This window comes from Parasteatoda tepidariorum, chromosome 1 (assembly GCF_043381705.1).
Source record: "Parasteatoda tepidariorum isolate YZ-2023 chromosome 1, CAS_Ptep_4.0, whole genome shotgun sequence".
Lineage (NCBI taxonomy): Eukaryota > Metazoa > Arthropoda > Arachnida > Araneae > Theridiidae > Parasteatoda > Parasteatoda tepidariorum.
Window position 1 is genome coordinate 75,424,156 of NC_092204.1, and position 17,302 is coordinate 75,441,457.

The 17,302-nt window shown below is 28.4% G+C and overlaps 1 protein-coding gene across 5 annotated transcripts in view; it reads left to right on the plus strand.

Moving 5' to 3' along the window:
- Nucleotides 1-14,083, plus strand: part of LOC107444265 (noggin-2) — a 38,384-nt gene extending 24,301 nt beyond the window's left edge. The window contains exons 2-5 of one of the 5 annotated variants that reach the window (XM_071182429.1): nt 1,552-1,757; nt 5,499-5,534; nt 6,570-6,878; nt 11,682-14,083. In XM_071182429.1, coding sequence (XP_071038530.1) covers nt 5,505-5,534; nt 6,570-6,878; nt 11,682-12,248 — 906 coding nt within the window. In that variant the 5' untranslated portion in view covers nt 1,552-1,757; nt 5,499-5,504 and the 3' untranslated portion in view covers nt 12,249-14,083. Of the gene's footprint in view, nt 1-1,551; nt 1,758-1,781; nt 1,928-5,498; nt 5,535-6,569; nt 6,879-11,681 lie in introns of those variants that run through there. The other 4 variants (XR_011637040.1, XM_071182435.1, XM_071182433.1 and 1 more) reach the window with 4 other exon arrangements.
- Nucleotides 14,084-17,302: the final 3,219 nt, after the last annotated feature.

The following is a 17,302-nucleotide window of genomic DNA, read 5'->3' on the forward strand; positions in this document are numbered from 1 at the left end:
ATATATTATTATATTGTTGTTATATTTTTTTTATTATTTTATTGATGCAAAAAAGGAATGAAATGCTTAATTACGCTCTTAAAGATTATTATTGAAAATAAAAAAGTTTTACTTATCAGCATTACTTACAAGTTTCGCATAGTCGCATTTTTAAAGTATCTTCAATTTGTGAGAAAATAATTAATAAATTTTTAAAATTATACTCTTAAAAACTGTTAATGGAAATAGTAAACAGTTTTTTTTTGTATAATTTATGAAAATCCAGAGTGAGATATTTAAGTTTAACTAATATTTAAAAAAAGTAATTAATTAAATGTTCACAATGGTATAAATAAGACATTGCTTTAAAAAAGAATTAAACGCGTCGCTTTTTTATTTTTTTCTACATTGCATCATATTTCAATTTAAAAAACTATAAAATTACTATAATATAAATGTATGGTTTTACATTTAAAAAAAAAATACTAAAATTTTATACTGTATGGTTCAAAACAAAGTATTACTAATAGTATATAATTACTTATCTCCAGTTTAATTTTTTAAATAATAAAAGTATTACATTGTTTTTTACTAATTACAATAGTAGTATTTTTTACTAAGAGCTATTTAATTACTTTTCATCTTGTAATATCAAGCTGCGTTTTATGAAAATTGAAAATATAGAGGAGTGTCGGGTACCCCCGCCCACTGTCAATTTCATATGTATAGAATATTTTTTCAAGTCAATGGGCCATCGGACATTAATTGTTATGTTAAAAAAAGATTATTTTCAAAGTTTCAAGTATTTATGCAGCTGGTAACATGGTAAACAATAGTTTTGAAAATATGTTGAATACAGTAGTCAAATTTTTTAAATTTCTATTTTTTTAAGTTAAATTATTCTTTTTTTGGTTTATTCTTTTTGCATTATTTAATTGGATGATAAAACAATAGGAACATACAAAACTATTACTCAATATTACATTATTACTCAAATAGCATTATTACTCAATATTATACAGAAATATAAGCAATACTCCTTAAGTGGGAGGGGCTACCCGACTCTCCCCTAACATGCAAATAATTAATATGAATTTAAATTTAGCAGCTTCATGAAGTTCAATTTCGTAAAAAATTATATTACAATTATGATATGAATCATGATTAATTAGGGAAAAGAGAATAATATGAACAGATGTGTCCCGATTTTCATTAAACCACATTGCAAAAATATTTAAAAAAATTTTAAAAATTGCTAGAGTGAAACTATCATAAAATTTCTGTTTTAGACAATTGCCTGTGTAGAACAGCAATTTATTTTACACCAAGAAAAAAAATTTTTGAAGGTAAGGAGACAATTGTCAAATAGAGAAAAATTTAACTCGAGTGAAATTCGGAACAATTTTTAACACATTGTAATCAGTTCTCCATAAAAAAAAATTTTTTTTAAATTATTGCATCCCTCAACATTAATGGCCCGTGAAAACAAAATTGATCATCCGTTCACCCACATAAAAAAATCCCCAATGAATTTCGGAATTTTTCCTCATAAAAATGTATTTTTCACTATAGGTCCATTGAATTGTCACTTGAATCGCTGAAGAATGATTCATAGAAATGTCCACCAAAGTACACCCTCATAATCATCTATTGTGTATTGGTGCCCTGTCTAGACGACAAGGGGACAACCGCATCTTACCTTGATCTTTACCCAGGTAAGATCATCCCTCACTTCACATCTGTTTGCGAAACTAGTTGGACTACCACAATCCCCACAGGTAAGTGTTTACATTTTCTTGACTCCCCTTTCATACCGTATTTGCCTAGTTATGATCAGTTAATATTATGGATTACGGTTTGAAAGACTGGTACTATAGCATATAATAACTACTGTTGTATTATATAATAACTATCTCTGTATTTTGTATCCTGTATCAATTTACTTTAGGTATGATGTGTGTTTTACATTAAATTGTGATGAAATTTAAATGATAAAATGTAATATATGAAATTATTTAAACCTGTAATTTATTAACTAAAAGACCTATATTAAGATAAATTTAATTAAAAAAAACTTTACTTTTAAATTATCTTACTTACGATAGCTGTTTTCTTTATATTTCCTTTTGTAAAAATATAAAGTAAGCTTATCAATACCTATGTTGGCATTCTATAGGGAGAATAGGAAAAACCTGGAATTTAAAAATTATGAAAAATAACATGGAATTTTAAATTTTCCCGTACAAAATAGGAAAATAAAGGGAATTTCATTTCATATTTTCGTTTTTCGGAAATGTCGACCTCTCAAAGCGCTTTTTATGCTATATTTAAAGATGATAGTTAGATATACTATACTACTTCGTTTACTATACCCTTATTTTATGCATTCAGTTAATAAAGTTTCATTTATGCAACATTTAAATACGTTGAGATGTTCTCTATAAACACATTAGCACAATGATTATGTGTTTCCCCTTAATATATTGTGTATAATATGTATAAGAAAAACGCAAGGAATTGTTTTTTTTTCTTTTTGTGACAATTCTGGATACATTTGATACCTGATTCTGACTTGTTGCTTTGACTCGAATATAAAGTAATAATATAAAGTCTAGTTTTTAACTTTGAAATGCCTGAATGCCAATAAATTCTCTTAAAACACTTAGATTCATTTAAAATTTTAACTAAAAAACAACTAAGTAAAGAAGAATGAACTCTAAGAAGCTCACAAGATATATTTCAGTCAAATATATTTTTATTATTCTTTACTAACTTGTCATGCTATAATAGACAGTAAGCATTTCCTTTAATTTCGCATCATAATTGAATTAATATTTAATTCTTCAATTCATTTCTCAAGAAGTATAACAGTTAACTTATTAATCAAAGTTTTAACAGTTTTTTTTAATTATTATAAAATACTAATACTTTAACTGATTCACTTTGTAGGGAAAAAAAAGTTTATTGTGAATAAGTGATATTTATAAACCATCAATAATATAGATTTCACACCCAAACATTTACAATTCTTTTATCAAAATAAATTTCGAAAAAAGATATTAAAGCATTGTTTATAAACCTAAGAAAATATTATAAAATTATGATCTATATATTTAGTTATTTAAACAATTAAGACATAGATAAATTGTGATAATAATTTAAAACAGTTGTGTCATAAAATTTTAGAAAAATGCCAGACTGGATAATATCGATTTAAATTGATTTAAAAACTAGTGAAAATTAATGATTTTTGAACTTTTGATTTCATCTGAATTTGATTTTTAAGTTTGAAATAGCTGTATCTGATTTTTTTTTCATTCTCAGATCCAGTAATTTTAAAATTTTGTCTCAGTGGTCTGTTCCTACTAACGCCGTAAAAATAGCTTAAATTCAGGAAACTACTGTGCTTCTATAAATATTATTAATATATTTACCTAATATTATTATTGTATGTATGTATTATATCATTTAGCGCATAGAAAGTTCAGATGCATATTTTGAAAACTTCTTCGTAAAATATCATTCACAAAGTGATATGAATTTTCTAATTAAGAAACTTTTTTTCTTGTGATAAAATAACTTTTTTCTTCCTATATCTCAAAATATTTCTAAACAATTTAAACTTATTCTTTGTTGTACCCTGCCAAAAATTCCGGATCAAATTACGGTATGAAGAGTATTACTTAGAGAGTATCATTCGCAAAATCTATTTTTACTGTAAAATATTTTATCGTAACTTTTGTTGCTATATTTATTTAACTCGAATAATTCGGTGATTTTTATGGTAATTATTACTGTAAAAATTGCGGTTTATCATGCTTTTTGTTCCGTAAAATGTTTCGGTAAAAATGGATTCCAGATAGTGCATTTTGATGTTAAAGATGGGTAAAATAAATACATATTAATTTTATACCCATATAATCAATTACTTTCATTATGTCAAGTGGAAGTAATTTCATACTTTTTTGTGCTGATTTTAATTTTTTTTTAAAAAATCGAACTTCTATTTAAAGAATTTTCCACCTAAAGAACTTTTATGGGGGGGGGGGAGATGGGGAATTTCAATAAATAGAAATCCAACTGTATATAGTTTTAAATATTTGTTGCTTCGAATAAAAAATATTAATCAACGAAATTAAATAACTTATAACATTTTAAAGCGTTCTCACAGTTGCTTGAAATTGCTGCTAATTTCTCCATAATACTTAAACAAATTTAGGATAATCTAGTTTGCTATTTAATAACAAAAAAGGATTAATATTAGATTTTGAATCTTTCCCCGTTCAGCCAGGTAATGGCCTTTTAAAATCCTAGCTGCTAATCTCATTTAGTACTTCTTGCACTTAAAGATCAAGATTAAGGACAGGGAGTCGCCTACCTGTCAAAATCTATTCAATGATTAAAAGAGATTCCAGGGGTCGGGAATTAAGGGTGAAGTTGGTCAGAACAAGTTTGTGCTTGAATAGGATAAAATGTTTAGGTATTAAACTATGAAGGAATCTTAGAGTAGTAATTTTATTACTACTTTAAGGAGCGAGAATATGCGAAAAAGAGGTGAGGTCATTTCTTTGACAGTCTGTCTTTATTAGAGTGTTAAAATACATTAGGTAAGTTTTAATTTACGAGAGTAGCTACCTTCTAGAATATAGTAAAATTTATAGTGTCTCTATGGGAACACCAACAATATCGATAATTTTTAAAGAAGCGCTTTGGTAATAACTTTTGGTAAAATTAACTACAAAATACAGTTTTATAATATGTGATAAAATATGGTAAATGAGGTAAAATTTGGTTATTCCATTATGATACTTTATAGCATGGCATAAAAACCATTTATTCAATTAAATTTTTTTTTTTTTTTTTTAAATTNGGTGATTTATCTATTTTTTTTTACGAAATGAGTCGTAATAAAAACTATAATATTGAAATTTTTAATTTCCAGTTAACCGTTACCACATGAGTGGAAAAATTACTGAATGAATGGCTACCGTATTCACCGTTTTATTCACTTGAATTTTGTTTTTTTTTATTTTACCAGAAATGTAATTACCATACAGTAGGTTAATTTTAGACACTTATTATTAATTTTATTACTTTTCTTAAATATTTTTCTTCTTGTATAAACAAGAAATTTTGTGCTAAATAAAATATTTTTTTAACACTCTTTCAATTATAATGAAAAATATTCTCGAACGCTAAGGAATTCTCTAATTCTAAAATATTCTCGAACGCTTCGAGAAATACTTAAAAAGAACATGAATTATTTTTAAAATGTAAAATGAACAGTTTTTCAATTTGGGAAAATTTGATTACGTGTTTTAAAGAGCGGCCTCCGCTGTTAAAATTGCTGTAACTAGCCACATCTCAGTAAAACAATCTCCTAATTATATGTGACACCAATTGGCCTATCTCGTCCATTGAATTAGAGTAAAAATAGATTTCAGTTGCATAATGAATAGTTATGGTAGATATCTAGAAAAAATTGCATTTAATTTATAAGAACATTATTATTTTATTAGGTATCCATGCATTATATAGCTTTACGTAGTTTTTTAGTAAGTATGCTTCTGTCTCTTTCATATGCTCTTTTTGCCATATATTATGAAACACTATATTTTCTCTTTGCTAGTTAAAATAACGTTTTGTTTAAATTTAAATAATGAAAGATCATTTACAAGGATTTTAGATTTTCTCATTCAAACTGAATTTGATTTAAAAAAGAACTGCATAACCTGATAAAAATTTAAGAAGGAAAAAACCGTAAAAAAGAAAAAAAAACTATTGATCTTCTTTTTTTTTCCCCCAAAACTCTTCAATTCCAAAAATTTAATTTCAATTTCAATTCAATCTTTAATCTCAATAATTCAATTTCAATTCAATCTTTAATTGCACATCAGCAGGTTTAGAAATTTCAAATTTCTTTGAAGCATAATAATATGCAAATGCAGTATGAACCTTAATCTAGCACCCTGCTGAATCCTCAACTTCGCACCATATTGAGGATTCAAAAAAATTTAAGCCATATGCCGATTATTGCCGAACGATCGGTACACTACAATAATGTACAGTGCATCAAGAAAAAAAACGGATTACCATGGCAAAGTACGAAATTTGAAGGAAATTGGTTGAATAGTTCCTGAGAAATCGAATTTTAAATATCTGACGTTTTTGAAATTCAATTTCTCAGGAACTATTCTCTATTTTGCACAAATTTTGTGCTTTGGCATGTAAAATTATATTCTTTAAAATTATGCAAAAATTTTAACACCTTGAAACTCAAACATTTTCCATTTCATTCAATTTCATTCAAATCCGAGTAGTTTTCATGATATTTGAAGACAAATTCAAAATTTTGTTTCATAAATAAATTTTAAACGTTTTTGAAGGTTTTAGTTACTTTAAGATTTTCAAAAATACATAGCACAAATCTATTACTTTTTGGTGCTAGTCTTGGTGTCAAAAAAGAGAAAAACATTTCTCGAAAAAAAGAAGGGCACCCCATCGCAAATTTTGACCATGCTCTACTTATCTAAATAAAAATATTTCTATTGCAATCGGTAAAAATTTCATAGCAGAATTTCTTATTCTAGATTCTGTTCGACAAAGCTACAGCCATGAAATCTCAAATATACTTGCTGTACCTCATCTATCTCTTTGTTCCTACCATTTTGAGTTCAGCCATTAAAGACGATTCTAGGCAACTTCCCTCCCATGCTAGTACAGAAAATAAACATGAAAGACATTCAAAAAGTCAACATCAAGACGAACAGCTTAGAAAGAGTAAGAATAAAAAGAATGGTCAGCAGGTCAACATTGGAAGTCGGTATCTGAAAAAACGTCCTACCAGGAGGCGCCTGGACAAATCCTCTCTTTTGGAAATACTTGGAGAAGATTATGAGGTAAACTTATATTAATATATTTTTATTTATATCTATTAGTAACATTTTTTTTAATTTTAATACATCGCTGGAACTGTATGCAAATACTTTAGCAATGATGATTATAATCATCATTGCTATATTAATTGAACTAGAGTTAGGGAAATTTTTAAAATCGATAAATTTTAAACACTTCTTGTTTCATTATAAAATAAATAAATAAAATTGTGAGAACGGATATGAACAAGTGAAAGGATATAAACAAATAAATTTGTGTAAACAAATTGTGACTGAAAAGAAAGAGCCTTTTGTACCAAAATTAACTTTTCCTTAAATTTTTAGGGTTTAGCAAAATTATCTTCAGAGAAAAAGCTTTTGTTCTTGACTAAATGTTTAATACTAGTAGGCTTCACCCGTCGCTTGTTTACTTTGCCCAAACCCCAAAGATTATTTTACAAATTTATATGGTTTGTTTTGTAAACCATGCCCTCTTAGCTCGCTGCTAAGCTAATCAGTTTGAAATGAGTTCTACAGTAAAATCTTAAGAATTTAAATCAACTACTAAAATCTTTAAGACTAATTCCCCCTTAAAAAGTTTTAAAATTTTTAATCAATAGAAAGTTATTGAAATAAAAAATTTTAAATTGAAATAAATGATCTGCACCAGAAAAATTACAAAAAACAAAACAATAATTATGCTTTTAGAAAACAATGTGTATGGCGGCACGCCTCCTACGCATTCTTTATAGTTAAGTTTTTCATAACTTTCATCAACGCTTTCTTCTGCTTTTCCAGCAGACTTATTTTTATTACACTTAAAAAGCGTAACAGCTCGACTAACACTCATCATAGCAATAACAGTAAATTAAATTATTATTATTATTAAACCTGCACAATTATAACTAAAGCATAATATGGAACACTTTATTGTTTATTGATATGAGCTTTTCACCATTCAATTCTTCCCAACTGACAACTCAGTTTGTTTCAGCCTTTCTTTGTCCACACGAGAGAGGAATTTTCATTCAGAAATTTGTAAGCATGCTTGTTTACGCTTTCGTGCCTATGATAGCTCCTAAGATTGATATTTAAATTTTTTGTTCCCTACGCGAAAACGAAATGAGGACTTTCGTGGTCACCGCGTAAGATATATATATGTATATATATAATAATAAAAATTATTTAGTAATAACAAAAGCTGAAGAAATAGAAACTTAAAAGTGCAAAAATACATTTGAATCATTTCTAAATTAATAACTAACTGTTTCATTCTTAATGCTTCATGCTTATGAAAAAATGTCTAAAATTTATTTAAAATTTTATAAAAATACTGCATTAAAAATTTTCTTGAGCTAAAATTATTTTTATTTCTTATAATACATATATTTTATGTAACAAGCAGTGTTGTGATGTCAATTTTTTCAGTCGCGAAACGTGCAAGCTCCAATCTGTAAGCTTCATCTGTAGAAATATTATTATAAACTTATGTTTGTAACTACATTTCTCCAAATTCAAAAAAAAAATAACAATAATAATCCCAATTAGTTTAAATTTATTGGACGAATTAATGCTGACATTTAAAAACAAATAACTAAAAATATAAATAAAAAGGTTATTAAAGAATACACGCGAAAGTTAATTATGGCGTGTGGTTACGATATTTCGTGCCAAATATGTGTGCATCAAAAACAGCAGCAGGAAGAAATTTTGCGATTGACAAAATCTTTATGTAACCAACTTTAAAGGAACAAAAATAATATTTTACAGAACATAATTGAAGAACTAAGCAAATTTTACAATAAATCTAAAAAACTTGAAAAAGTATCTTATGCTTTATTTATTTTACTGTCAAATACATTAATGATCAAATTTGATTACACTTATTTATTGCTACCCAATTAGAACGTATGGTGAGTTACAATACAATTTTACCATATAGTAACAGCGCATTTATAGTAAAAAAAATTTCTGACCTAATTTGATTAGTCATTCTTTTTCCCGATGTTAAAACTACTACGTTTTTGAANAAAAGCGTAACAGCTCGACTAACACTCATCATAGCAATAACAGTAAATTAAATTATTATTATTATTAAACCTGCACAATTATAACTAAAGCATAATATGGAACACTTTATTGTTTATTGATATGAGCTTTTCACCATTCAATTCTTCCCAACTGACAACTCAGTTTGTTTCAGCCTTTCTTTGTCCACACGAGAAAAGAATTTTCCTTCAGAAATTTGTAAACATGCTTGTTTACGCTTTCGTGCCTATGATAGCTCCTAAGATTGATATTTAAATTTTTTGTTCCCAACGCGAAAACGAAATGAGGACTTTCGTGGTCACCGCGTAAGATATATATATATGTATATATATAATAATAAAAATTATTTAGTAATAACAAAAGCTGAAGAAATAGAAACCTGAAAGTGCAAAAATACATTTGAATCATTTCTAAATTAGTAACTAACTGTTTCATTCTTAATGTTTCATGCTTATAAAAAAATGTCTAAAATTTATTTAAAATTTTATAAGAGTACTGCATTAAAATTTTTCTTGAGCTAAAATTATTTTTATTTCCTATAATACATATATTTTATGTAACAAGCAGTGTTGTAATGTCCATTTTTTCAGTCGCGAAACGTGTAAGCTTCAACATTCTTCCTCTGTAGAAAGATTATTATAAACTTATGTTTGTAACTACATTTCTCCAAATTAAAAAAAAAATAAAAATAATCCCAAATTCCAAAAAAATATATATATATAATCTCATTTAGTTTAAATTCATTGGACGAATTAATGCTGACATTTAAAAACAAATAACTAAAAATATAAATAGAAAAGTTATTAAAGAATACACGCGAAAGTTAATTATGGCGTGTGGTTACGATATTTCGTGCCAAATATGTTTGCATCAAAAACAGCAGCAGGAAGAAATTTTGTGATTAACAAAATCTTTACGTAACCAACTTTAAAAGAACAAAAATAATATTTTACAGAACATAATTGAAGAACTAAGCAAATTTTACAATAAATCTAAAAAACTTGAAAAAGTATCTTATGCTTTATTTATTTTACTGTCAAATACATTAATGATCAAATTTGATTACACTTATTTATTGCTACCCAATTAGAACGTATGGTGAGTTACAATACAATTTTACCATATAGTAACAGCGCATTTATAGTAAAAAAAATTTCTGACCTAATTTGATTAGTCATTCTTTTTCCCGATGTTAAAACTACTATGTTTTCGAAACATGTTTGCTTTATGCATCAGGAAATTTTATTTTCTTGTCTTAAAAACTATAGACATTCTAAAATATTTTAGTACAGTACATCCTTTTTTTGCATGAAAAGGGTTTCGTAATTATATATAATCGTGTTATATATATAATTATACATATTTCGTAATTATATATGACAATAATTAATTATATATTTATTTATCATATATTTATTTATTATATATTTATGACAATTTCTTTTGTACTGCTTGTGAAAAGTCTTAGGCAATGTACAGCGAGATTTATTTTAAAATACAAAAGCAAATAATGGATTATACCTTTGTTCAACAAAATATTTATGTCTGAACGAACGTAAGGAGCCATTCAAATATTACATAAACACAGTTCTGGAAATTTAGAACTCCCGTCACTCCGTGTCACCAAAAACATGCAAATCACAAAGCCCCTTCACACTAACATAAGAAAATCGCAATGTCCTCTTCGTTTCGGGTTTTAACTTAGACGTTTATTGTATGAAACTAACTTTAGAGTTAAATTAAAATAAAAGATGTAACTTTGCACAAAACAAACTTTGCGCCCTCATTTGTTTTATAAAATTTTCAGTAGAATATTCTTTCGATTCTCTGTAATCTCTGTAATCTTCTTCCTGAAGTATAACAAACTGAACTGAATTTTAAATGGATGAAATGTGTATAAACCATTAAAAATTTTGTTTTTTCTCTCTTTCTGCGCTTCGCTTTATACTTTTTCCTCATGTTCTGCGTATTTGATTATAATCCTGGATGCTTTTAATTTAATTGTGAAAATGTTATTAAAGTTATGTTTAAATTTCGCATTTCTCCTTTGTTATCTTTAAGGGTTCATCTATTTAAGATGCAGAATTTAATACATGCAACCTAAAAATAGATCAAATCTCTCCTTGGCAGAAAAAATAAACAAATCACAAATCGCCTCCTTTCATTAGGCGTTTATAGACTCAGGCTCAAATTGCACGGCTGCTAATAACAAAAGTAGTACATACTTTGCATTAATACAAGCCACCATTAGTTGTTAGTTGGCTCCAGTTTCAAATTTACCTGCCAATAGTGCGTATACTCCACTTTTCGCTTACTGCAATTTTTGGGACACCCGATATTTATTTATTTTTTATTCCCAATGGCAGAGAACTTGACGTAAAGGGGAAAAAAGACATGAACAAAAAAAAAGAAAACAAAAAAAAGTCATTGTCTCATTCGGTCTCGAGTCTCCCAATAACGCTCGACCAAGGAACTCCCACGAAGCGCTCTGCAGTGGTAAAAGTGATGACCATCCATGATGACGTGATCCCCACAGAAGTAACAAAAGGGGTCAGGGAGGACACCAATAGAAAATAGATGTCCAGCCAAACACCCGATATAATTAATATTAGTTTTGGGGATGCGATATTGAAATAAAATTTCATAGATTTTTATTAAAATAAATAAAATATGTCATTAGTTCCTGAAAACGATACAAAAAAAGTAATAATGTATTGGATTTCATAATTTCTAAATTTTTTTTACTACTCTTTACCTAATTTCATCTTTCCCCTTCAGCCGAATTTGATGACTGCTGATAGACCTAAGAGAACCGTCATTTCCATCCCCTCCCACGAAGTCAATGTCGACAAGCTAAACAACAGATGGTCTCAAGAAGAACTGATGAAGCAGATGAGCAAATTAAACCTGACCGAAGAACTCAGCAGTGTGGATCCCAGTCTCGTTCCTCTTGAAGACAAGATACGCCAATGGATGATGCGGAGATCTTCCTGTCCAATTCACTTCTCGTGGAAAGACTTGGGAAAGAAATACTGGCCACGATGGGTGAGAGAAGGAGTCTGCCTAAAGAGGGATGGTTATTGTTCTTTTCCAGCGGGGATGAACTGTGTACCAGGCGCCACTACCTCAGTTCAGCTTCTAAATTGGCAATGCGAGTTGAAAGAGTTTGAGCCATTGCCAAGGCATAAAAGAAGTCCGATTAAGGATTCTGATAGAGAAACTTCTGTTTTATATAAAAGACCTCCGGTGCCGCCCCTTCCCACAGAAAGAAGGCGCTTGAAAAGAAACTGTTCCTGGGTTAAAGTTCCCTTTCCTATTACCATTGACTGCTTCTGTACCTGTTGAGAAAATTGTTGAACTATTTGATACAAGAAACAAAAACTACCATTTCCGTAAAAAAAAAATCAGTTGAACTCGCAATGAGAAATGGTGTTTAGGTTAAACTATTGTTCTCTGTTACGAATTACTGTTTTTTCAACTTTTGGATGTTCATAAATTGAAATAAACATTACGCTTTGAACACTATGATCGAATCACAGTTACTATATGAGTGATAATCAGCCTAACAATAAATGTATCTGTAATTATGTCCATGCATGCCAAAGTTCTGCAACTAGTGAAAGTATCGACATAAATTTTTAAAATTGTTAGGTTTTTATAATGGAGCATATCGCAGCGATGATTTGTCTCACAAAAGAATAGCAGAGGATAAGCATCTCACAGCATTATGTATTTATGGTAATCATTGTAAAAACTGTGGATTTTTAAATTATAGTTGACATTTTTATATTTTTAGTTTGAATCTTTTTAACTCTCATAATTATTTTTGACTCTCATAATCTCACATTGGTATAAATTGTTTTTTATTGGTATTATTTGCTTCATTGGTATAATTTGTTTTATTAGCATTATTTGTTTTTTATTAGTAATATTGATTGAACTGGTTTTTAAGCTAACTTAGCTTCTTAAGAAAAAGTTAGTTAAAACAAAGGTTTTTTCCTGTAATTAAACAAACTCATAACCAAGTGATTAAGAAACTCGTGTAATTAATTTTTTATTTACGAGTGATCCTCAAAAATTTTATTAAATAAACTCCCCAGTAAAATGTTATTACTTTACTTCAAAATTTTAATTTTAACAACTATTTTAATTTTCAAAACTATTATTTTGAAACTAAATGCCAAGTATTATTTTTAATTGTTATTTAAACTATTTTGATACTTCTTTTACCGTATCTATGAATTTAATGATTTAAGTTTCTTTCTTGGGAATATGCAAACTTAATTACACATTTTTACGCAATTTATTTGTAAAATACTTACAACTAACAATATATCCTATTTTCCAAGATTGAAATCAAGAGTGAATTTTTTTCAGTTTTACTCACTGTTTATTCATATTGTTTTATACGTATTTTCTGTATATAGTTTTTAAAACATTCCAAGATGTAAATATGTAAATATTACGTACTAGATTTTTGTACATATTTTATTATTTATCTCACAACAGCATTTTCCTCTAGATTGATGTTAACTAAATGTTGCTATAAACTGAATTCTACGCATTGAGCTGGATGTGTATAATCGAAGAGATTGGCGAAAATAGTTTTTAAGTGGCATTTTTTTAAATTTAGGTATACCAGCTTTAGAAAATATACAAATGACTGAAAGCTGCTTTTTCATTCCTAATTCACAGTAAAACTCGTTTAGTTTTAATGAATTAAACAAAATCATGCTCTTTACATGCAGCTGAACATATTAATATGTTTCACTGTTCAATATGTTGCCCTTTTTCAGAATTTCACATGATACCTTTTTCAAATATGCTAAGTAGTGGCCGTAATCATAAAATAAACATGTATTAAATGTTCTGAAATATTTTCCTTTTGTTTAGTAGCTCAACATGTTGCCTCTTTTCAGCATGTCACTTGATTACCTCCTTTAATAGGCTCTTCAATTTTGCTAAATAGTAGCTTCAATGTTGAAACAAACATGTATTAAATGCCATCAAGTATTTCCATTATGTTTAATAGCTAAACATGTTGCCCTGTGTTTAATTTCTCAACATGTATTAGATCAGTCTGTTTAGACTATATGCATACAATGTATTGATAGTCTAATCTATTATTGTTAAAATTGTGTATACCAAAAAAATTATTAATAAAACTTTGTTAAAATAAATTATTTACTGTGTTAATTTTGTATTAAGTAAACAACCGTATCAACTTTTTAGCAATCCACCATATTTTTTAATAAGCTTATTCAAATAATAATTAAATATGACATTATTTTTGTGCATGCATCATCTTAAAATAATAGTAAATTTAAAATCAACGAATGATATAGATAATTGCTTAAATATATCGTTCTTTTTAAAGAATGATGTATAATTTCCGAATTAATTTGTGTTTCTCCATACGTTTTCATTTTAATGCAAAAAATAATACATAACTTTAAAAAACATTTACCAAAATTCTGAAAACAATCAAGGCTTTCATGAAAATAATGAGTAAAGAAAAAACATACATATGATGTAGAAAAAAAACGTCACCTCATCTTTCATTATCTTTAAGTTACATAATGTTATTTTGTACTGCAATTCTTATTAAATCTGATTTTTTTTGTTACAGAAAAGTCTTTATCTTCTGAAAATCTCGAAGATCGTTCAAAGCAATTATAAACCTTGATAAACGTCATCTGCTGCCAAAATGCCGTTTAAACTGTGCGAAATACCATTTGAAAGAGGGAAAAACCTCTAATAGGATAAAATAAAATATTTTTGATCAATCTATCAGAATTTTCTAAAGCATAGAAGCATTAAACTTTCGAGCTAAAGATTATTAACTAATTAGTTTAATGTTTTTTTAACTATTTTTGCTCTATTTAAATAATAGATAGATTATTTTTTATTTTTCAGAAAAAAATTAATCTCAAAAATTGCTGCTCCATTCATAAAAATTAATAATAAATGCAATACAATACAATAACAATGAAAAATTGCCGAATTTTTTTTTCCATCCTGAATCAGTTAGACTTCAAAAGAATATAACTTTAGATTTATTTTTATCGTCATAGTCGAAATAATTTTTTTTCTCCAAATAGTTTATGATTGCATTCACAAAAACTAATTCACGAGACCGGTTATAAATTACTAATGCAATAAACATTTTGGTACAGTTTTTAATATCTTATTATGAAAAGGAGAAACACTTAATCCAAAAAAAAATTTCCGTCTGTACCTTCACAACCATAATTGATTCTATTCCTTATTAGCATTTTGAATTTTAATTGCAAATTGAATTCCAGTAAAACACGCGTTAAACTGATAAATAATTCGCTAATTTTTTTGTGTTTCTCAGATGCTTATGGACAATGCTTATGGCTTCTTTTTTTTTACGCACACACTTAAAGAAAAGAAATGCCATTGTCTTCCTGGAAATAAAATCAATATTCATTGACGAAATTATTCGAAACTGAGTTTCAAAACGATATATTTATGCACGCAATATTCAAATGTCCCTTAGAGTTCAAAGTATTCAAAATATTAACATACGACTCAGCAAATAATATCTTAAATAATACGATAAAATCGCTCTGACTTAAGGGATAGAGTGTTCACCACCCAATGAAGTGAACCAGGTTCAATTCCTAGCGGTGGTTGGTATAAGAATTCTGTACTCGACAAGTACCGACTGTCGTAAAGTGTCCTCCGTGGTAGACGGATAATGTAATGTTACAATCCCCTGCCATGAGCCGCGATGGCTCAGGGGATTGAGCGTTCGCCTTCCAATGAGGCGAACCGGGATAGAATCCCAGTCGATACAAATTCCGCATGCGGCTTGCACCGACCACAGTTCTGACGTGAAATATACTCAGTGGTAGACGGATCATTGGTTAGAGTCCCCTTGCCGTCAGGCTAATCGTAGAAGGTTCTCGTGGTCTCCCTCTCCATGTAACGCCAATGCGGGTTAGCTCCATCAAATAGTCCTCCACGAAGGCAAAATTTCTCCCAATACTCGATCCGGGAGTTCCCTTTTTTTCTGGACTGGGTTCAAAATTACAAGGCTACGGAATTGAACATTAGTAGTCGTAAACCCAAAAGTTGGGTCTGCTGTTCAGCGATGGTTGTAAAATAAAATAAAAAACCCTTGCCTTCGGACTAATTGTTGGAGGGTTTCGTAATTTTTTCTCTGAATAACGCAAATGATGGTTAGTAACACAAAAGCCCTCACGAAGGCTAGTTTAGTCCAATACTTGATCCAAGAGTTCCCCTGTTTTCTGGGAGTGGTTCAGCATTACAAGGCTACGAAATTGAATATTGATAGTAGGAAACTCAAAATTGGATCGGCTGTTCAACGTTGGTTGTGAAATAAATTAACATATTATGATTGATATGTTAAGTATTATTGTAGAATACAGCTATGAAAATATTCTTATGTGTAAGTGCATTTAACATTTATTATCAATAAGTAGGGTAAACCAACCAGTGAAGGAACACTACCCAGTGATGGAACATATCATATATATTGATTAAAAATAAGAATTTGAAGGTTTTTCCTTAGATTGATTGGTAACAATAGCTTACTGTCAAACAATAGGAAGTCATCTAGCACTGTTTTGAATTACCTGGTCAAATAGAATTCCCTGGAAAAAATTTTGAATTTGTTATTATCTCTGCAACACCTTCTTTCTTTGAAAAAATTATAAGGTGAGTGTTTGTATTTATATGTTTGAAGTGGAATTAATTGCATGCAATAGTTTCATTTTTCCCACTGTGAAAAGGAGAATTCAAAATATAGTTATTGAAGTTACGTTTTATTTTTTTTAAGCATCATAGCATAATAAAGTACTGAAATAAAGGGATGTTTATTCACTGGATCACCAAATGATAAGAAACCAGTGAAGGAACGAGTGTTCCTTTACTGGGTTTTTTTCTAAGTTAATGAAAATAAAAGATAAACTTTAATTTTCTTGTACCTTTAGTGATGTTCCGCATCAAAAGTATGTTAAAAATCGAAAAACAACTTCTAACCAGTGAGGGAACAGGCATGTTCCTTTACTGGGCATAGATTTCCCAGTGAATGAACAGTATGTGTTAATATGTTGACACTTTAATTTTCAATTCATGATTACAAAAAAAAGTTAACATTTTCCAAGTGTTTATATGTTATAATTTCAAGAATATGCTTGTTTTTAAATATTTGAGTGGCTTGTAAATTCATAAAGAGCATTAAAAAATAGCCAAAATTAAGTGTTCCTTTACCGTGTGCTCATTCACTGGTAAGAGCTGTTCCTTCACTTGGTCTTCTTACTACTTGTTATTTGAACCTCCAAAACTTTAAAACAATATTATGTAAGTTCTCTACAATTTTTTTACATAATTTGCAATTAGTAACAAAT